The sequence below is a fragment of the Salvelinus fontinalis genome, chromosome 2 (genome assembly GCF_029448725.1).
Source record: "Salvelinus fontinalis isolate EN_2023a chromosome 2, ASM2944872v1, whole genome shotgun sequence".
In the NCBI taxonomy this organism is placed as follows: domain Eukaryota; kingdom Metazoa; phylum Chordata; class Actinopteri; order Salmoniformes; family Salmonidae; genus Salvelinus; species Salvelinus fontinalis.
In genome coordinates this window covers 65,590,791-65,612,889 of record NC_074666.1, presented here as the reverse complement: position 1 = coordinate 65,612,889, position 22,099 = coordinate 65,590,791, and the positions used below count along the sequence as shown (strand labels likewise).

Sequence of the window (22,099 nt, the reverse complement as noted above, 5' to 3'; positions counted from 1 at the left end):
CACATGTATGCCAGAGTCGGCATGGGTTTGAATCTATCTCACTGCCCTTTGACTCACCCTCTCACTGTCTTACCAACACTGTTCTATCTCTTCAATAAAAGCAAACAAATTAGTGGGACTGCCCCACTCCTTAAAAAATACCAATAAAACAAAGAGTAAATGGTTTTGCAACTGTTTGCTACGGTCTTGGTCAAAACAAATACACACTTGGTATTTATGGCAGTCTGATAGTTACCTGCCTGCCTGTCCACCATTACATGATAGGAGATGCTTGTTGAGAGGCATTCTCAGCTCAATGACAAATAGCTGTAGTTCACTATAAAGAATGTAACTCTTTGCAGATACAGTATACTCAAGATGGAAAAATATACACAACTTGTTAAATAATAATAAAAATAGGTTTCCATTTAATCATCACGTGTGATGTCTATGTGTTACTCTCTTAACAATCCTGAACTGAGCTCTGATAATCAACCAAATGTAATCCTATAGCATAACACAATAACATTTGCTCTCCAACTTAATTACTTACATCACAAGAAGAAAATATTAGTAGATTCAGTAGAGTCATATTCATGTTGAATGAAACCAATCCCGTATTGTTGACAGTTTTAACATACGATTACAGTGCTTTTCACATACAATGAGAAGTGTAGCGGACACAGAATCCGCTTTTAGTGTATGCCCTATAAGAAAAGATAGAAAGAAAGGAGAATAGGAGAGAGGGAGAGGAGGAGGGAGAGGGAGAAGGAGAGGAGGTGTGTGGCCCCACCGGACAGTGCAGCACAGGTGACTGTGAGGTCAGAGTTATTCCCACTGGAGGAGAAGGTGACGAAGCCTGGCTGGTCAGTGCTGATCTGGCTCTTGATCCAGGCCTGGTACTGGGACACTCTGGCATACACTCCTGGAAAATTTGGTCTAGCACAGCTTACTCCGAAACTCACAACACCAGACTGGATCCAGACTAAGCCCGGTTTGCTCACTAGCGGCCCCCCTGAGTCTCCCTGTACAGAGACAAATGTTGCATCGGGGTCAGTGAACAATGCAATTACCAGCAGAAGTTCTCATGATTTTGGATTGTGATCATCTCTAATTTGTCTTTAAAGGTCCTACACAGTTAAAATCATGTTTTTCTTGAAATTGGATGATATTTGGATGAAACCAGAACAAACTATTACTGCTGCTTCTACATTGATAAAGTTGGATCATAAAGTTACTGGTCCCCTCCCCCATGTCAAACACTTGGATTCAGGAGGCGGGATTATTAAGGGCTTTATGTGACGTCACATAAGGCCTCCCATTTTAATACACCAATGGTAATGTACTATTAATTTCATTATGACCCGCCTTGTAACGGTCATCGCAGAAGGCGTGTTGACAGAGGGGCGTGGTTTAGATAGCTAGGTAGATAGTCTACCGGTGCCAAAATTTGACTGCAGTGTGTCAGCAAATATAATTAGAGGTGCCCCCTATTCATCTATTCAAGGCAAAGATACTGATAGGTTTCCACTTTCATCTGTTTCAGCTAGTAGCTGGCTAGCTAGGGTTTTGGCCAGCATGGTAAAAAGCAGGGGAATGGTTGCCCAAAACGCTTACGCAGTTCTAATGTCATTACATCAAGAGACATAACAATTGGAAAATTCATACAAAGCAGGCTAAGGAAAATGGCGGAAGCAGATTTTATGTTTGAATCAGATGGTGTGTCTAGTGGAGATGAGAGTGAGAGGAATTGGATTACAGTGGCTAATGCAAAAGGAAATAAGAGAAGTGGTCGTGGAATCTAGTAAATCCAAGCCTAGTTCTGGTTCTTTTTTGGTCGGAGTAAAGGTTTTGAATTGATGCTGTTACCTGGGAGATCAGTTTGAAGTCTCGATAAAAAGGGTGGATGCGTTGGATGAGGTGGCGTCGATGAGAGTAACGAGAAGTGGGCTTATTATGTTGTTTTGCGTATCGATGGAACAGAAGGAGCACGCTCTGCGCCTCAAGAAGATATTGGATTGGAATGCGTCATGTGTGGATCTTTGAAGCAGGGCACCTATCAAGGGTGTTCTCTGGGGTGGCGCTAGAAGTAAATGCAAAGTGTATACGTGAAGAATTGGATCAAGCGGTTGGTGCACAACGTCTGACCCGCATGGCGGATGGAGTAAGGAAGCCCACCCCATCCATTCTATAGTTTTTTTATGAAGAGTCTCTGCCTTCTCACATGTATTTGGGTTTTATGAGATACCCTGTGAGAGCCTACGTGACCCAAATCCGCGCAGTGTGATGAAGGCAAATTATTTGGTCATGTGGTCATGTGTATGTAGATGGGAGGGGTATCGTACGCCAGCTGAGTCTAGAATGGCAAGAATCAGGGCTGCCCAGAATGTCTCCTATCTGGAGGCGGTGAGAAGAGTGGAAGAAAGGAGTGAAGTTGACGAAGTAATGGTAGTAGGAGTAGAGGCACCAGGTGATGTTTCTTGTCAACAGAGGGATCCTGACATGTTGCATGTTAAGAAGGTGGACTTTGTGGCGTTTATTGCATTGATTATTAAGTGCACCGCACAAACGGAGAGGAAATCGGCAAAAATAGGCGTCATTGTGAGTGCGGCTGAGCGTTTTTTGAGACTCAGGGATTTTACAGCAGAGGCATTACAAGAAATCCTGTCAATGAATGCTACATTCAATGAATGCTCTGCACCTGAGCCTGTTTAGGGATGTGATTTGAACTATGACTGAAAGAGTGGGATGGTTTTTTAATGTATTTTTTTGTATTTTGTATGACGTAATAGAATAGTAGAATATTCCCATAATAGAATAGTTTTTGTTTCAATACCCCATACGGCAGGTGGCGGCAATACAGCAATAGGTGTAGTCTACCATAAAACCGCAAGAAGAAGAAGAAGAGGAAGAAGATATTCATACAAACTTCTTTATATCATTGATAGTCATGATATATGAAGATTGTCTGGCAGTCAATATATACTTTTAATTAAATGTACCCAGACAGCACTCACCCTGTAAAGTTTCAATCGAAATTGTCCAAAATTAATTAGCTAGCTAGCTTGATAAACAGTGCTGACAATTCCATTTGGGCTAGCTAGATAAATTATATGGCCAACATTTTGTCTATATTGATGACGTTACAATAACAAAATAGTTGGACAAATCATTTGTGAAAGCATGATGTGATGTATGACAGGATTGGAGGTTGCATGCAATTTCAATGTTGTTTGAGCTGCTTCGTGTGTGAGCAAATTTGCTTGCAACAATGCTCACTGCAAACAATGCTCACTGCATCCATGTTGCTTGACAAAGATATTTTCAAAGAACCTCACCGTCAAGGTGAGCTACCCACCCACTCAGCCTACTAGCTCCCCACTCAGTCTGTATTTTCAGACTTCCTGGTAGTTTGACACGAGAGAAAAATTAGTCATACAAAAAGTTATTTTACATGGGAATCAGAATGACTGTTCGGGACCTTTAAATAATAGCTCTGCAGACCGCAGCTAAAATGCAGCTTTAGCTCTGCAACTACAGTATTTGGAATTAAACACAGCCATGTATCACCTGACAGGAATCCTTTCCTCCCGCCAATAGACCAGCACAAATCATGTTGCTTGTGATTGAACCCACTCCAGCATAGAGACAGGTACACTTCCTGTTCCCCACTACTGGCAGCTCCACCTCCTGTAGGGTCTGGGGTGAGGGCAGAGACACTGAGGAGGAGAGACCATGAGAGACAGGTCACCTTTTACCGATAAACCGTTGTATACATTTCTGATCCTTTGTGATCTGCTCCAACTGTATTGATAGAAACTGAACTTGACAAAAAGGTGATATATGTACAGGTATAGGTTGTACAGTCAGGTCCAGAATTATTGGCACCCCTGACGAAGATGAGCAAAAAAATACTATAAAATAGTACGAATACTGAGCTATATTGTATGGAAAATGATGTTAAACTGAAACAATTGCTCAGAGAACATGTAGTAAAAAAATATCTGAAAAACATAGGGGTGAAAATTATTAGCGCCTCTTTTTTCAATACCTTGCCTTGCAAAAATAGTGGCACTGAGCCTTTTCCTAATTTGTTTTATGAGATTTGAGTACGGAGAGAGAGAGAGCTTTTTGGCCACAAACACCAGTGGTGGTTTTGGCGTTGAAATAAGGATGCATAAGCAGAAAAGAACCCAAAACCTACTGTCAAATATGGTGGTGGATGTTTGATGTTATGGCGCTATTTTGCTTCCACTGTTCCTGAGGCTCTTGTTAAGGTCAACAGCATCATGAACTTCACCTAGTACCAGTGCATTTTAGACAAAAACCTTATTGCCTCTTTCAGGAGGCTGAAACTTTTCCACAAGTGGATCTTCCAGCAAGACAACAACCCCAAGCACACATTAACATCCACAAAGAAATGGTCAATTGACCACAAAAATTAACCTTTTGCAGTCACCGGACATTAAACCCATTGATAACCTGTGGTTTTACAATGAAGGATATCAAGGATCTGGAAAGATTATGTACGGAGGAATGGTCTGAGATACCTCATATTAGGAAAAGGCTCAGTGCCTTTTTTTTTTTTTTTTTTAAATATATATCTTTATCAAGGGTGCCAATAATTCTGGACCTGACTGTGGCTTGACAATACAAAGGCAGCATTGGGACCATCAGTTCTAACCTCCGCTATTGGTATTGCCCCAGCCAGTGACCCAGCTAGTAGTGCCATTGTAGTATGTGCTGCCCCCTGCTGCCAGGCAGACCGGCTGAATGTAGTTAGTAAAGGTGACAGATGACGAGAGCTTCAGCAGACATATGTCATTGTCATTGGTTGCACTGTTGTAGTTGGGGTGGCGGACGATCTGAGAGACCGTTTGAGACACCTCGTTGGGGTTGAAGCTTTTCTGATTTTGCCGGCCCAGGTAGACAAGCAGGCCAGACGTGCTGGTGCTGAGAATGAAGGGAGTTGAGGCTAAAGATTATAAGTGTGATTGTTAGTGTGCTTGCTGACACAATTGACCTAATTCTGTAATGTATTTTAGAGAGATAATGTCACCTCTCTGGAGTCACTTATTTGACAACCATAGATAGACCACCATAGAAGCTAGCAAGCACATACATTTTTGTTAGGAAATGTAATTTTCAAGTTTTTAACTCATGTTTTTGTATTTACATGGTAGAGTTGTCCTCAAAATACATTATCATTTGAATTAGCTCTGAATTAAGAGATTATTCATGAATACAGTAGATAAAATAGTACAAAGACAAATACAGTGTATAGAGACGTTTCAATCACACATTGGCATAATATACAATGTGTGATACCTAGTCAGTTGTACAAATGAATGCATTCAACTGAAATGTGTCTTCTGCATTTAACCCAACCCTAGATGGGTAAGGTTACGTCATTCTACCTGGCGAAGCAGTGAGCGGCAGTCAGGACCCAGTCTTTGTTGATAAGGGAACCTCCACAAAAATGGCCGCTGGATCTGTGCAGACTGGCCTGCCATGGCCAGCTCCCTGCCACTGCATTATGACCCCCCACGATCTTTGTGTTGAGAGGAGCTGTGCCGCACACTGGAGGATACAAACCGATGAGAGGTGGCTCATGATAGAACACACAAATCCCTCACAGTATAAAAAGAGCAGCAAGAAACAAAGCTGATTTGAAGTTCTGCAGTTGTATGTAATAACTTACCATCCAACTGTGCATGGCCACCTGGGTGAGGGAAAGTGGATTGGTGTTATTAAAGGTTTTTTCAGTTACCAGGTTATACTACTTAAATTTACATGCTAAATGGGGGAGGATGCTAATATATAAATACTATGTAAAATCGCTGAACTAACCCTTCAAGTTGCTGGAATTAGAAAGTGCCTGTGAAATCTTACAGTTTGTCTATCTATTAGAATATAATGATTCTCTATATAAAACACGGGTTTGTTGTTATCCAGAATGAATGGAGACAAGGGAAAAATAACAAACTGGTTATTCCCTGAAACAGCCCACTTACCAGAAATATTCAGTGGTGTTATGTACTTAAGTAAAAATACTTTAAAGTACTACGTAAGTAGTTTTTTTGAGTATCTGTACTTTACTATTTATTTTTTGGATGACTTTTACTTCACTACATTCCTGAGGAAAATAATGTACTCCATTATTTACTCCATACATTTTCCCTGACACAGAAAAGTATGCGTTACATTTCAGGACAGAAAAATGGTCTAATTCACCCACTTAAAGAGAACTTCGCTGGTCATCTGATCTGGCGGAATCACTAAACACAAATGCTTTGTTTGTAAATTATGTCTGAGTGTTGGAGTGTGCCCTGCCTGTCCGTAAAAAAAAAATTAAAACAAGAAAATCATGCCATCTGTTTTGCTTAACCTGTTTGGGCTGCAGGGGCAGTATGAGTAGCCAGATAAAATGTGCCCATTTCAAACGGCCTCGTACTCAATTCTTGCTCATACAATATGCATATTATTGTTACTATTGAATAGAAAACACTCTCTAGTTTCTAAAACCGTTTGAATTATATCTGTGAGTCAAACAGAACTCATTTGGCACAAACTTCCTGACCAGGAAGTGAAAAGTCTGAAATCGAGGCTCTGCTTTTCTTCCTGCCTATACATGGGCATGAAACGTAAGAGTGTACGTGCACTTCATAGACCTTCCCCTGGGTGTCAAGTGGCTGTGAGAGAAGAAATTTTGTGTTTGTAACGGCTTTCCTCCTCCTCTTCATCCGAAGAGGAGGAGCAGGGATTGAACCAAAATGCAGCGTTGTAGTTCGACATATTATTTATTTACAACAAACAGACGAAGACGAAAAACTCTTGAACAAAAATACAAAACAATAAACGACGTAGACAGACCTGGACGACGAACTTACATGAAACACGAAGAACGCATGAACAGGAAAACTGACTACATAAAACTAACGAACAAACAAAACCGAAAACAGTCCCGTGTGGCGTAACATACACAGACACTGACACAGGAGACAACCACTCACAAACAAACAGTGTGAAAACACCTACCTTAATATGGCTCTCAAACAGAGGAAATGAAAACCACCTGCCTCTAATTGAGAGCCATATCAGGTCACCCTATTACCAACATAGAAACACATAACATAGACTACCCACCCAAACTCACGCCCTGACCGTCAAACACATACAAAATAACAGAAAACCGGTCAGGAACGTGACAGTGTTTATCTTGGTCTGACGTTGAATACAGGCTCTTTGTATGACGTGTCCCTCATTTCCGGTACTCTGAGGAGTGCGCGCTGGACAGTGGGATTGCCTTCTGTTTAGCTGCCATTATGGACGACTAATATCTCCGGCTTTGATTTTATTTGATACATGTGACCATATCATCGTAAAGTATGTTTTTTCAATATAGTTTAATCAGATTATTGAATTTTTTTCGGGAGTTTTGCCGTGTTCCGTTCTCTGACTTTGTTGACGATGGAGCGATTCGTGCCACCCGGCTAGCTCGCGTGCTAAATGAAGAGGGAAAGTGTCCGTTCTAATTCCAAACAACGACTGTTCTGGACAAAGGACACCTTGTCCAACATTCTGATGAAAGATCAGCAAAAGTAAGAAACATTTTATGATGCTATTTCATATATCTGTCGTGCATGTGAACTAGTCGTGGGCGGCCAACGTTTGGGTACTCTAGCTATACCGAAGCTGCATATCATAATGAAGTTATTTTTTAGAATTCTAACACTGCGATTTCATTAAGAACTAATGGATCTATCATTTCCTATACAACATGTATTTTTTAGTTATGTTTATGAATAGCTATTTGGTCAGAATATGTGTGTCAGAAAAAGTGTCAGGAAAAATCCGGACGTAGTGGGGAAAAGTAGCTAAGTTAGCACACGGTGTAACCATTGATTTCAGCTCTAAGTATGCACATTTTCGAACAAAACATAAGTGTATGTATAACCTGATGTTATAGGACTGTCATCTGAGGAAGAAAATCAAGGTTAGTCAAAAATTATATATCTTTTGCTTGTTTGTTACGATCGCTTACTTTTGCTTCTGGGAAATGGCTTGTCTTTCTGACTATTGTGCTAAGCTAATATAACGCTATATTGTGTTTTCGCTGTAAAACACTTGATAAATCGGAAATATTGTCTGGAAACACAAGATGCCTGTCTTTCAATTGCTGTACACTATGTATTTTTCAGAAATGTTTTATGATGAGTAATTAGGTATTTGACGTTGGTGTCTGTAATTATTCTGTCTGCTTTCGGTGCAACTTCTGATTGTAGCTGCAATGTAAACTATGATTTATACCTGAAATATGCAAATTTTTCGAACAAAACATAGATTTATTGAATAACATGTTATAAGACTGTCATCTGATGAAGTTGTTTCTTGGTTAGTTTGGTTGGTTCTTGGTTAGTTAGATTGGCTTTGTGCATGCTACCTATGCTGTGAAAAATGTCTGTCCTCTTTTGTATTTGGTGGTGAGCTAACATAAATATACGTGGTGTTTTCGCTGTAAAACATTTTAAAAATCGCTGGATTCACAAGATGTGTACCTTTCATATGTTGTATTGGACTTATTGTTAATAAGTTAATGTGTGAAAGTTAAATATTAAAAAAATATATATTTTGAATTTCGCGCCCTCCACTTGAGCTGGCTGTTGTCATAAGTGTACCGACGTCGGGCTGCAGCCATAAGAAGTTTTAATACTGTACAAGGAATTTGAAATTAGTTATATATTTACTTTTGATGCTTAAGTATATTTTAGCAATTACATTTACTTTTGATACTTAAGTATATTTAAAACCAAATACTTTTTTACTTTTACTCAAGTAGAATTTTACTGGGTGACTCACTTTCACTTGAGTCATTATCTATTAAGGTATCTTTACTTTTACTCAAGTATGACAATTGGGTACTTTTTCCACCACTGGAAATATTACCCTTCTGTTGGCGTCATAGGCAAAACTTGTGGTTTACTCAATACATTTTTGTCATACCAACCTCCCTTTGCTCAAACTATTCAATGCTTCTCAGTGGAAGTCATTCTAAGGGCAAAGGGAGGATAGAAAGAAAGAAAACTGCCATTTCCAGAATTTCAAGTTTGAACCCTCTTACTTAGAAATCAGTGGAGGCTGCTGAGGGGAGGACAGCTCATAATGGCTGGAACGGAACGAATGGAATGGCATCAAATACATGGAAATCATGTGTTTGATGTAGTTGATATTTTTCCACTAATTCTGCTCCAGCCATTACCACGAGCCCATCCTCCCCAATTAGGGTGCCACCAGCCTCCTGTGTTAGAAATATTCTCACTCTCATTATCTTAATATCTAAACCAACAACATCACTGTGTAAAGTGGGTGAAATTCAGCAGTGAATGACAGAAGAATGTGGGCTGGGCTAGACTAGTCTATTTCTTATCATTAAAGAACAAATCAATCATGAATATACAACAGTAGTTTTAGGGAGAATCTTTTATTTATTCTGGGTGGAAACCCCCCAAAAAGTTCTTTGGAACAATAGTATCACTTTGGGACAGTGTGGGAGAGAATTTGATGTTTTAATTATCATACTCATGAAGCTACAAAAGTGTCCGTGCTCAACCTAAACATGTGTAGACAATACAAAGAATGAACCGGAATGCCATTTACTCTGACGGGTCAACTCAACGTGTCTTCTGTCCAATATTTACCCAGCACTGGGTTGTTCACAAAAATCGAATTAGCATAATAAAAAAATCCCAATAAAAATCAGTTTAAGCTAGAGATATGTTTCCACCCGGCATTCCACTGATTTCAAAACTCAGTCCTCCAGAAAATGGAGAGTGGAGAGCATTAGCAACACTATCACAGTTCTTTGTGAGATCTTTCAAAAAAAGCTGCGCTAGAAATGATTACATACACATACTGAGCAGTTCATGTTATAGACAGAAGCGTGCTACATGGCACGCTTCCAATCATGGCTAGCGGGAAGGTTCCTGTCTTTTACGTGGCTAAACGCACTAGGCTCGTAATTTAACAATGTTATCCATATTTACAGATGGCATACAAGTTTGTTATGAAGGAACATGAAAGTTCAAATGTTCCAGAAAGCCTTTCCAGAAGGCACATCTAAAATTCAAAATCAAATCGCTAAATTACCCTTGGTACGAACTTCTTAAAACAATTCCATATAGCTTAGTTGACTGCATTTGATTTGAAATAATAATTCCCTCTTACCTTTTCCAATGCAGGTCAACGCTACTACCACAGTACACAACGCCCACCACGAGTCCATCCTATCAGCTGCTCTGGCTCTCTGTGTCCTGTCTTTAAAATACCCTCTGTTGAACGGGGAGGTACTGTATGTACGTAGGTAGGTAATTGTTTGTATTGAGTCAGGGTGTGACACTTACCTCACAATACCGGTCATTGTCTCCTACAACCTGTCATCTCTCTCTCTGTCTGTGTGTGTGTCTTTCACAACCTTATGTCACCGATCATTCCCTCCATTACCTCATTTAGCACTCTTTCAATATCAATTGTTCTCAATTCAGTTAAATTAAAATCATGATTTGGCAAATCATGTATTTGGCTCTTCTCCAAATAGCATTTTAGAGTTGTTAAATTGTGTAGAAATGCAGTAAATGATTTTAAAAAAACTATTCTTTCAAGCCTAGTAAAATAGAGTAAAGGAGATAAGCAGCTATTGACTGTTTATATTTTTTCATTGATAAAATGTGTTTGTGGGACCCGCGGGCCCCACCAGGAGCCTCTTCACGCGAGAGAAACGATGCATCACCAAAAGAGAGCATGGATTTCCAACAACTCATTGCCAGGCTGACTCAGATGCAAGACTACAATACTGTGGCTGATATAAACAAAAGGCTGATGACACCAGTAGCTCCAACTACTCCAACAACAGCAGCAGCTACAGCAGGGCACTCCTCCAGCACCTGCACAGCCAGTCATTGCACTAACGAGCATTGGCTTGCGAAACTACCTCTAACTTCCTTCATACTGTAACAATGGTGAGGTGTGAGGATAACTTAATGGCATGTCTCAGGCTGGACATGTTGGCAGTCAGGATCTCTAGTCTCCACCAAGTGTTGTTAACACCACAAAAGTCGGTGGAGAAACAAGCTTTGGGTGTTCAGAGATAAAACACGTAAGTTCCTCCGACTGGCATGGAAGTGGCTAGAGTCTTTAGAGGTGTAAGGATAATTAGGAGTCTGAAACAATGGGTATTTGGTGCAGTGATAATGGCTGGAGTACATCTAGTTTATTTTAGCATTTTTCTGTTCTCCAAATATAATTTTAGAGTGAAAATATTGTGTAGAAATGCAGTAAACAAGCTTCAATAAATAAAAAGGATGAAGCTAAGAACATAAACAACTTCATATTTAAGAACAGGGAAAACTCTAGAACAGTGGTCACCAACCTTTTCTGAGTCAAGATCACTTTGAGTCAAAATGCAAGCCAAGATCTACCACTCAGACTTTAAAAAAAAGGAAGCATATGCAGCATTAACCAATTAAAACCAGTACTACAGCAATGAGGTTTGCCCTGCCAATGCATTGTTGTTCGGGTCATTTTTGAAAATGATATTTCAACATTTGAGGTATGCTATATGATCACACCAGTAATATATCTGTTGTTGTATTACTTGTGAAGCACTGCTGAGTGAGCATACATTTAAATAACTACTTGCTTTTCATTTTGTGTCACGTTCGTCGTACGAACGGGAAGCATACTCGGACCAACTTTCAGCATGATCTGGGTTCCACATCTTTATTTAAAGTAAGTGAACCACATAACAAAGCAATAACGAACTGACAATGGCATGCTGACATACATCTACACATAAACAATATCCCACAAAACACAGGTGGAAAAATGCTACTTAAATATGATCCCCAATTAGACAACGATAGCCAGCTGCCTCTAATTGGAAATCATAGCAAACACCAACATAGAAAACAAAACTAGAACCCCTCATAGAAAATATAAACTAGACTAACCCCCCAGTCACACCCTGACCTACTCCACCATAGAAAATAAGGACTCTCTTTGGTCAGGACGTGACATTTTGACTTTATTGTGCTGATGGTGCCTGCATCTGATGATCAGTCTCAGCGGAGGGAGAGTGCTGCAGACTGCGGGTCCGCCTCAAAACATAATTTACAAACGAAGCATTTTTGTTTAATGAGTCCGCCAGATCAGAGGCAGTAGGAATGACCAGGGATGTTCCCTTGGTAAGTGGGTGATTTGGACCATTTTCCTGTCCTGCTAATCATTCAAAATGTAACGAGTACTTTTGGGTGTCAGGGAAAATGTGAGGAGTAAAACGTACATCATTTTCTTTAGGAATGTAGTAGAGTTAAAGAAAAAGTTGTCAACAATATGAATAGTAAAGTACAGATACCACAAAAAACATACTTAAGTCGTACTTTAAAGTATTTTTACTTAAGTTATTTAAACCACTGGTTACTCCTATGAACAGAGAAAGTATAAGGATCAACGCTGGTAGAGACGAGAAGCAGGTTGTAACGGCTTTGAGGAGCAGGGATCGAACCAAAATGCAGCTGAGTTTGTAGACATGATTTATTAAAGAAAAAAACACGAAAACACGAACTTGACTAATAAACTAACAAAACAAATAAACGGTGTAGACAGATCTGAACGACAGACTCACATAACACACGAGAACGCACGAACAGGAAAAAAAGCCTACACATAAATGACACTGAACAAACAAACCGAAACCAGTCCCGTGTGGCGTAACGACATACACAAACACAGGAGACAATCACCCACAACGAACACTGTGAAAACACCTACCTAAATATGACTCTTAATTAGAGGAACGCCAAACACCTGCCTCTAATTAAGAGCCATACCAGGCAACCCATAAACCAACATAGAAACAGAAAACATAGAATGCCCACCCAAACTCACGTCCTGACCAACTAACACATATAACAAACTAACAGAAATAGGTCAGGAACGTGACACAGGTACAGGGAGTGAACATTTAATATCAACGTACACAGGACAGCGTCTGGACATGAACACATAACAACATTACAGCCCCTGGCTGTAATGTTCCAGAGTTCTAAATTAAGCAGCAGCAGCTGAAAAGATGAGCTCCTACAAATATTGAAATTTAAATGTTTTTTTAGAGTAAAGTACATCGAAAAAAAATCAAAAGAAAACTGCAAACTGAATAGGAGACCAAACAAGCAGCAAACAAAGAAGAAAGGCTTTTGAAAAAGTAACAATTTTTTTTCATAAAATTATACCGTTTTCTTAGCTAGCTAAGTTGTTTACCTGTTGCTAGGCAGTTGCTAGGGACATTCCTGGAAGAAGCTAGCTAGCTAACAAGGAGTGTCTAGTTGGCAGAAGAGAAGAAGGGACAAAGAAGGGACAAAGTGGGACAAAATAAGGACAGAAGAAAAGGGAAAGGGGGGAAAGGGGACATTAAGGTGAAGCAGTCCTCTAAAGACACAAAAGACAATAATACAAGAAACAACACTTCTATTGCCTTTCCCTCTACGATACGCACTTCCGGGTTGGAGCGAGTAGTTGCATTCCGCTTTGCTCCACAGGTAGTATTACATTTCATTTCATTACAGTACAACAGTTTGATTTGTTTGATCTTAGCTGGCTACATAGCCGTCTTTGTATCCAAGATAATTGTGTAGTCTAGAGTAATTGTCGAGGTTACCTAGCCAGTTAGAGGTTACCTAGCCAGCTACACTTTCAAACAAAGTCAGCAACGCAGCCACTGCTAGCTAGCCTATTTCACCAGCCAGCAGTACTATATCATTTTAGTCAATAAGATTTTTTGCAACGTAAGCTTAACTTTCTGAACATTCGAGACGTGTAGTCCACTTGTCATTCCAATCTCCTTTGCATTAGCGTAGCCTCTTCTGTAGCCTGTCAACTATGTGTCTGTCTATCCCTGTTCTCTCCTCTCTGCACAGACCATACAAACGCTTCACACCGCGTGGCCGCTGCTACTCTAACCTGGTGGTCCCAGCGCGCACGACCCACGTGGAGTTCCAGGTCTCAGGCAGCCTCTGGAACTGCCGATCTGCGGCCAACAAGGCAGAGTTCATCTCAGCCTATGCTTCCCTCCAGTCCCTCGACTTCTTGGCACTGACGGAAACATGGATTACCACTGATAACACTGCTACTCCTACTGCTCTCTCCTCGTCTGCCCACGTGTTCTCGCACACCCCGAGAGCTTCTGGTCAGCGGGGTGGTGGCACTGGGATCCTCATCTCTCCCAAGTGGACATTCTCTCTTTCTCCCCTGACCCATCTGTCTATCGCCTCCTTTGAATTCCATGCTGTCACAGTTACCAGCCCTTTCAAGCTTAACATCCTTATCATTTATCGCCCTCCAGGTTCCCTTGGAGAGTTCATCAATGAGCTTGACGCCCTGATAAGTTCCTTTCCTGAGGATGGCTCACCTCTCACAGTTCTGGGTGACTTTAACCTCCCCACGTCTACCTTTGACTCATTCCTCTCTGCCACCTTCTTTCCACTCCTCTCCTCTTTTGACCTCACCCTCTCACCTTCCCCCCCTACTCACAAGGCAGGCAATACGCTTGACCTCATCTTTACTAGATGCTGTTCTTCCACTAATCTCATTGCAACTCCCCTCCAAGTCTCCGACCACTACCTTGTATCCTTTTCCCTCTCTCTCTCATCCAACACTTCCCACACTGCCCCTACTCGGATGGTATCGCGCCGTCCCAACCTTCGCTCTCTCTCCCCCGCTACTCTCTCCTCTTCCATCCTATCATCTCTTCCCTCTGCTCAAACCTTCTCCAACCTATCTCCTGATTCTGCCTCCTCAACCCTTTTCTCCTCCCTTTCTGCATCCTTTGACTCTCTATGTCCCCTATCCTCCAGGCCGGCTCGGTCCTCCCCTCCTGCTCCGTGGCTCGACGACTCATTGCGAGCTCACAGAACAGGGCTCCGGGCAGCCGAGCGGAAATGGAGGAAAACTCGCCTCCCTGCGGACCTGGCATCCTTTCACTCCCTCCTCTCTACATTCTCCTCTTCTGTCTCTGCTGCTAAAGCCAATTTCTACCACTCTAAATTCCAAGCATCTGCCTCTAACCCTAGGAAGCTCTTTGCCACCTTCTCCTCCCTCCTGAATCCTCCTCCCCCTCCTCCCCCCTCCTCCCTCTCTGCTGATGACTTCGTCAACCATTTTGAAAAAAAGGTCGACGACATCCGATCCTCGTTTGCTAAGTCAAACGACACCGCTGGTTCTGCTCACACTGCCCTACCCTGTGCTTTGACCTCTTTCTCCCCTCTCTCTCCAGATGAAATCTCGCGTCTTGTGACGGCCGGCCGCCCAACAACCTGCCCGCTTGACCCTATCCCCTCCTCTCTTCTCCAGACCATTTCCGGAGACCTTCTCCCTTACCTCACCTCGCTCATCAACTCATCCTTGACCGCTGGCTACGTCCCTTCCGTCTTCAAGAGAGCGAGAGTTGCACCCCTTCTGAAAAAACCTACACTCGATCCCTCCGATGTCAACAACTACAGACCAGTATCCCTTCTTTCTTTTCTCTCCAAAACTCTTGAACGTGCCGTCCTTGGCCAGCTCTCCTGCTATCTCTCTCAGAATGACCTTCTTGATCCAAATCAGTCAGGTTTCAAGACTAGTCATTCAACTGAGACTGCTCTTCTCTGTGTCACGGAGGCGCTCCGCACTGCTAAAGCTAACTCTCTCTCCTCTGCTCTCATCCTTCTAGACCTATCGGCTGCCTTTGATACTGTGAACCATCAGATCCTCCTCTCCACCCTCTCCGAGCTGGGCATCTCCGGCGCGGCCCACGCTTGGATTGCGTCCTACCTGACAGGTCGCTCCTACCAGGTGGCGTGGCGAGAATCTGTCTCCGCACCACGTGCTCTCACCACTGGTGTCCCCCAGGGCTCTGTTCTAGGCCCTCTCCTATTCTCGCTATACACCAAGTCACTTGGCTCTGTCATATCCTCACATGGTCTCTCCTATCATTGCTATGCAGACGACACACAATTAATCTTCTCCTTTCCCCCCTCTGATAACCAGGTGGTGAATCGCATCTCTGCATGTCTGGCAGACATATCAGTGTGGATGACGGATCACCACCTCAAGCTGAACCTCGGCAAGACGGAGTTGCTCTTCCTCCCGGGGAAGGACTGCCCGTTCCATGATCTCGCCATCACGGTTGACAACTCCATTGTGTCCTCCTCCCAGAGTGCTAAGAACCTTGGCGTGATCCTGGACAACACCCTGTCGTTCTCAACTAACATCAAGGCGGTGACCCGTTCCTGTAGGTTCATGCTCTACAACATTCGCAGAGTACGACCCTGCCTCACACAGGAAGCGGCGCAGGTCCTAATCCAGGCACTTGTCATCTCCCGTCTGGATTACTGCAACTCGCTGTTGGCTGGGCTCCCTGCCTGTGCCATTAAACCCCTACAACTCATCCAGAACGCTGCAGCCCGTCTGGTGTTCAACTTTCCCAAGTTCTCTCACGTCACCCCGCTCCTCCGCTCTCTCCACTGGCTTCCAGTTGAAGCTCGCATCCGCTACAAGACCATGGTGCTTGCCTACGGAGCTGTGAGGGGAACGGCACCTCCGTACCTTCAGGCTCTGATCAGGCCCTACACCCAAACAAGGGCACTGCGTTCATCCACCTCTGGCCTGCTCGCCTCCCTACCTCTGAGGAAGTACAGTTCCTGCTCAGCCCAGTCAAAACTGTTCGCTGCTCTGGCACCCCAATGGTGGAACAAACTCCCTCACGACGCCAGGTCAGCGGAGTCAATCACCACCTTCCGGAGACACCTGAAACCCCACCTCTTTAAGGAATACCTAGGATAGGATAAAGTAATCCTTCTAACCCCCCCCCCCCCCCCTTAAAAGAGTTAGATGCACTATTGTAAAGTGGTTGTTCCACTGGATATCATAAGGTGAATGCACCAATTTGTAAGTCGCTCTGGATAAGAGCGTCTGCTAAATGACTTAAATGTAATGTAAATGTAATTAATGCTGACACAGGGAACAAACAGGGGATTAGACAGTTATAGTCGGGGCAATTAACAAAGGGAAGGAGTCCAGGTGAGTCCAATGAGTGCTGCTGCGCGTAATGATGGTGACAGGGGTGTGTGTAATGAAGGGCAGCCTGGCACCCTCGAGCGTCAGAGAGGGAAAGCGGGAACAGGCGTGACAGAAAGTGAAATATTCCTCCATATTAAAAAAGACCCAAACTGCTAATATTAACAACAAAGCAAGCCTATAGATACACTTTCCTACTCATTCATTAATGCTCCAATGCCATTTGTAGCACTGAGTGGAAATAGGAGAAATTCACATTTTTATGGGTTACAAAAGTGTTGAATACGAAGTGTTGACATGAACCTACTCATAAAAACAGAATCTCTTTGCTGTATTCGTTGATAGACTCTCTCTAGTCATGGTTTTGAAATTTCAGTATCAATTTTACTGTAGCTTTCTTTTATGCCTGCTACGTTACAGCAAACATGGTCATCTGAGCCATCCGATTGGCCAGCGTTTGCAACAGTTCGCCTAACAGGCGGCTGACAGGGCAGCAGAATGTGCACCTACCGTCAACAGCCTGAGACAAAAAAAATGTAATAGGCACGCATGGCTTTATCGTTGGGTTTTTTACAGAAATGTTTAGCGATCGAATAGGAATGCCTTCGAAGATCAGTCAGTTGATCGCGATCAACCAGTTGGTTACCACTGCAAAAAAATGTAGTGAAGTTGAATCTCGTACTTCTCTCTGTGGGCTAATATGTCTACACTGCAGTCCCAGGGAAACAGTCTCGGGGCTATGTGCACGCAGTTTAGAGGGAACATTGCCCTTGGCTTATTCCACACTTTGTTGTGGTACAGCCTGAATTCAAAATGTATTAAATATATGTTTTTCTCACCCATCTAAACACAATAACCCATAATATCAACTTGAAAACATGTTGTTGTTTTTTTGTGCAAATTTATTGAGAATTAAATGCAGACATATCTCGTTTACAGAAGTATTCACACCCCTGAGATAATACGTTTAGTAGAAGCACCTTTGGCAGCAAGTACAGCTGTGAATCTTTCTAGGTAAGTCACTAAGAGCTTTCCACACCTGGATTGTGCAAAGTTTGCCCATTATTCTTTTTTAAATGATTCAAGCTCTGTCAAATGCTTATAGTTGTATTTCTGTATCTTTTTATCCTAAATAACTCCCTAGTCCTTGCCGATGACAAACATACCCATAACATGAAGTAGCCACCACCATGCTTGAAAATATGAAGAGTTGTACTTAGTGAAGTGTTGTGTTGGATTTGCCTCAAACATAATGCTTTGTATTCAAGACAAAAAGTTAATTTCTTTGCCACATCTTTGCAGTATTACTTAAGTGGCTTGTTGCAAACAAGATGCATGTTTTGGAATAAAAAAAGAATTGTACAGGCTTCCTTCTTTTTACTCTGTCAATTAGGTTAGTATTGAAGAGTAATTACAATGTAGTTGATCCATCCTCAGTTCTCATATCACAGCCATTAAATTCTGTAACTATTCTGAAGTTACCATTGGCCTAATTTCCTTCCTCTCCAGCAACTGGGTTAGGAAGGTCATTTGTATCTTTGCAGTGACTCTATATTGATACACCATCCAAAGCCTAATTAATAACTTCACCATGCTCAAAGGGTTATTCAGCGTCTGCTTTCTTTATTTTTACACATCTACCAATCAGTGCCCCTCCTTGCGAGGCAATGAAAAACCTCCCTGGTCTTTGTGGTTGAATCTGTGCTTGAAATTCAGTACTTGATTGAGGGACCTTACAGATAATGAATTGCATGTGTGGGGTACAGAGATGGAGTAGTCATTCAAAAATCATGTTTACCACTATTATTGAACACAGAATAAGTCCATGCATCTTATTATGAGAATTGTTAAGCACATTTGTACTCCTGAACTTAATTAGGCTTACCATAATAAAGGGATTGAATACTTATTGACTCAGGCATTTCAGCTTTAAATTGATTCATTTCTACAAATTTCTACAAACAAAATTCCATTTTGACATTATGGGTTATTGTTTGTAGATCAGTGACACAAACTCTTGATTTAATAAACATTTTATTCGGGCTGTAACACAACAAAATGTGGAAAAAGTAAAGAGGTGTGAATACTTTCTGAAGGTACTAATGTAAATACAAATAGGCCTACATATAGCTTAATATCTTTGCAAGGAGAGCTTAAGTTGCAAGTAGGCATTTCATTTTATTATGTAGCTTATACTATGCTGTATCATAAATAAACTTTGATTTGGTTAGCTTGAACACATGGTTACAATATGCCCTATTACAGAATAGAATAAAACAGAGGTGAACTCTCAATTCATGTAATTTATTTGCATAGATTAAACCATAAAATAAATTGAACAAGTAGTGAAAATAAGTCATTACTACGTAGAAGAAATTTATGTTAAAACAGACATCAAGCTTTTGGTGTAGTGTATTCATAGCCTCGTACGGACCATCCGGATCTCACGAGCTTACATTCTGTTTAATGTGTTCATGCATCTCAAACTATAACCTAAATGCATTATTACCTCCAACTTGGTCCAATTCACATTTCCCACCCTGACATGCCAATGATGTACAGTACATAAACTCTGGATTGCTGATGCTATGTATTGGCCATTGAGAGGTTTTGAAGCTACTGGTCTGCCATATTGGCACTCTTCAGAAAAGCAGTCCTCCGTAGGAATAAATGTAATTCTACAGTATTTCATTTAAATGTTTAAAGAACCAAATTCCAAGTATTTTTTTGTAGCGGGGAAAGTAGCAGAAGGTGGAAAGTTTTAAGTTCCTCGGCGTACACATCACAGGCAACAACGCCTCTTTAACCTCAGGAGGCTTAAGAAATTTGTCTTGTCACCTAAAACCCTGACAAACTTTTACAGATGCACAATCGAGAGCATCCTGTCGGGCTGTATCACCGCCTGGTAGGGCAACTGCACTGCCCACAATCGCGAGGCTCTCCAGAGGGTAGTGTGGTCTGCATTACGCATCACCGGGGGCAAACTACATGCCCTCCAGGACACCTACAGCACCCGATGTCACAGGAAGGCAAAAAATATCATCAAGGACAACAACCACCAGAGCCACTGCCTGTTCATCCCGCTATCATCCAGAAGGCGAAGTCAGTACAGGTGCATCAAAGCTGGGACCGAGAGACTGAAAAACAAGGCCATCAGACTGTTAAACAGCCATCACTAACATAGTGGCTGCTGCCAACATACAGTCTAGTCTCTCTGACCACTTTAATACATTTAATAAATTGATTTAATTAAAGGTATCACTAGTCACTTTAAATAACGCCACTTTAATAATGTCTACATATCCTACATTACTCATCTCATATGTATAAACTGTATTCTATACCATATACCACATCTTGCCTATGCCGCACGGCCATCGCTCATCCATATATTTATACGTACATATCCTTATTCATCCCTTTACATTTGTGTGTATAAGGTAGTCTTTGTGAATTTGTTAGATTACTTGTTAGATATTACTGCAGTGTCGGAACTAGAAGCACAAGCATTTCGCTACACTTGCATTAACATATGCTAACAATGTGTATGTAACCAATAGAATTTGATTTGATTTGATATTGCCTGTCTCCAGTTATGTTGGTTTAAATTAATGCTGTGCCAGACGGATTACCAGGACGTGTACTCAAAGCATGCGTGGACCAACTGGCAAGTGTCTTCACTGACATTTTCAACCTCTCCCTGGCTGAGTCTGTAATATCTACATGTTTCAGCAGACCACCATACTCCCATGTGCAGAAGAATGCCATGGTAACCTGCCTAAATGACTACCGCCCCGTAGGACTCTCATCTGTAGCCATGTAGTGCTTTGAAAGACTGGTCATGGCTCATATAACACCATCATCCCAGGAAACCCTAGAACCACTCCAATTTGCATACCGCCCCAACAGATCCACAGATGACACAATCTCAATTGCACTCCACACTGCCCTTTCCCACCTGGACAAAAGGAACAACTATGCGAGAATACTGGCTACAGCTCAGCGTTCAACTCCATAGTGCCCACAAAGCTCATCACTAAGCTAAGTACTCTGGGACTAAACAACTCGCTCTGCAACTGAATCCTGGACTTCCTGACAAACCCCCCCAGGTGGTAAGAGCAGGCAACAACCCATCTGCCACGCTGATCCTCAACACGGGGGCCCCTCAGGGAGGTGTGCTTAGTCCCCTCCTGTACTCCCTTTTCACTCACGACTGCGTGGCCAAGAACGACTCTAACACCATCATTAAGTTTGCTGACGGCACAATAGTGGAAGGACTGATCACCAACAACGATGAGCCAGCCTATAGGGAGGAGGTCAGAGACCTGACAGTGTGGTGCCAGGACAACAACCTCTTCCTCAATGTGAGCAAGACAAAGGAGCTGATCGTGAACTACAGGAAAAGGAGGGCCAAACACGCCCCCATTCACATTGATGGGGCTGTAGTGGAGTGGGTCAAGAGCTTCAAGTTCCTTGGTGTCCACATCAACAAACTATCATGGTCCAAACACACCAAGATGGTTGTGAAGAGGGCACGACAATGCCAATTCCCCCTCAGGAGACTGAAAGGATTTAGCATGGGTCCCCAAATCCTCAAAGTTCTACAAATGCACCATCGAGGGCATCCTAACCAGTTTATCATCGGCTGGTATTGTCACACCCTGATCTGTTTCACCTGTCTTTGTGCAGTGTATTTATACCTGCGTTCTCTGTTTGTCTGTTGCCAGTTCGTTTTGTTTGGCAAGCCTACCAACGTTTTTCCGCTTGCTCCTGTCTGTTTCTAGTTCCTGTTTTCACAGTTTTGACCATTCTTCCTGCCCTGACCCTGAGCCTGCCTGCCATTCTGTACCTTGTCACACCACACTGGATTATTGACCTCTGCCTGCCCTGACCCTGAAACTGCCTGCAGTTCTGTACCTTTTGGACTCTGATCTGGATTACTCACATCTGCCTGCCCCTGACCTCTCGTTTTGCCTGCCCCCAGTTCTAGTCATAAACTTTTGTTACTTCGACA

At 42.3% G+C, this 22,099-nt stretch overlaps 1 protein-coding gene across 1 annotated transcript; it reads right to left on the bottom strand.

The window, feature by feature from the left end:
* Positions 1–384: 384 nt before the first annotated feature.
* LOC129823399 (trypsin I-P1-like) lies at positions 385–10,290 on the bottom strand. The gene is made up of 6 exons (XM_055882306.1): positions 10,204–10,290; positions 5,681–5,701; positions 5,397–5,559; positions 4,664–4,932; positions 3,550–3,698; positions 385–1,004 (listed from the first exon to the last, which is right to left on the bottom strand). Exons 1-6 carry the CDS (start codon positions 10,259–10,261, stop codon positions 687–689), a joined length of 978 nt encoding a protein of 325 aa, XP_055738281.1. The 5' UTR covers positions 10,262–10,290; the 3' UTR covers positions 385–686.
* Positions 10,291–22,099: the final 11,809 nt, after the last annotated feature.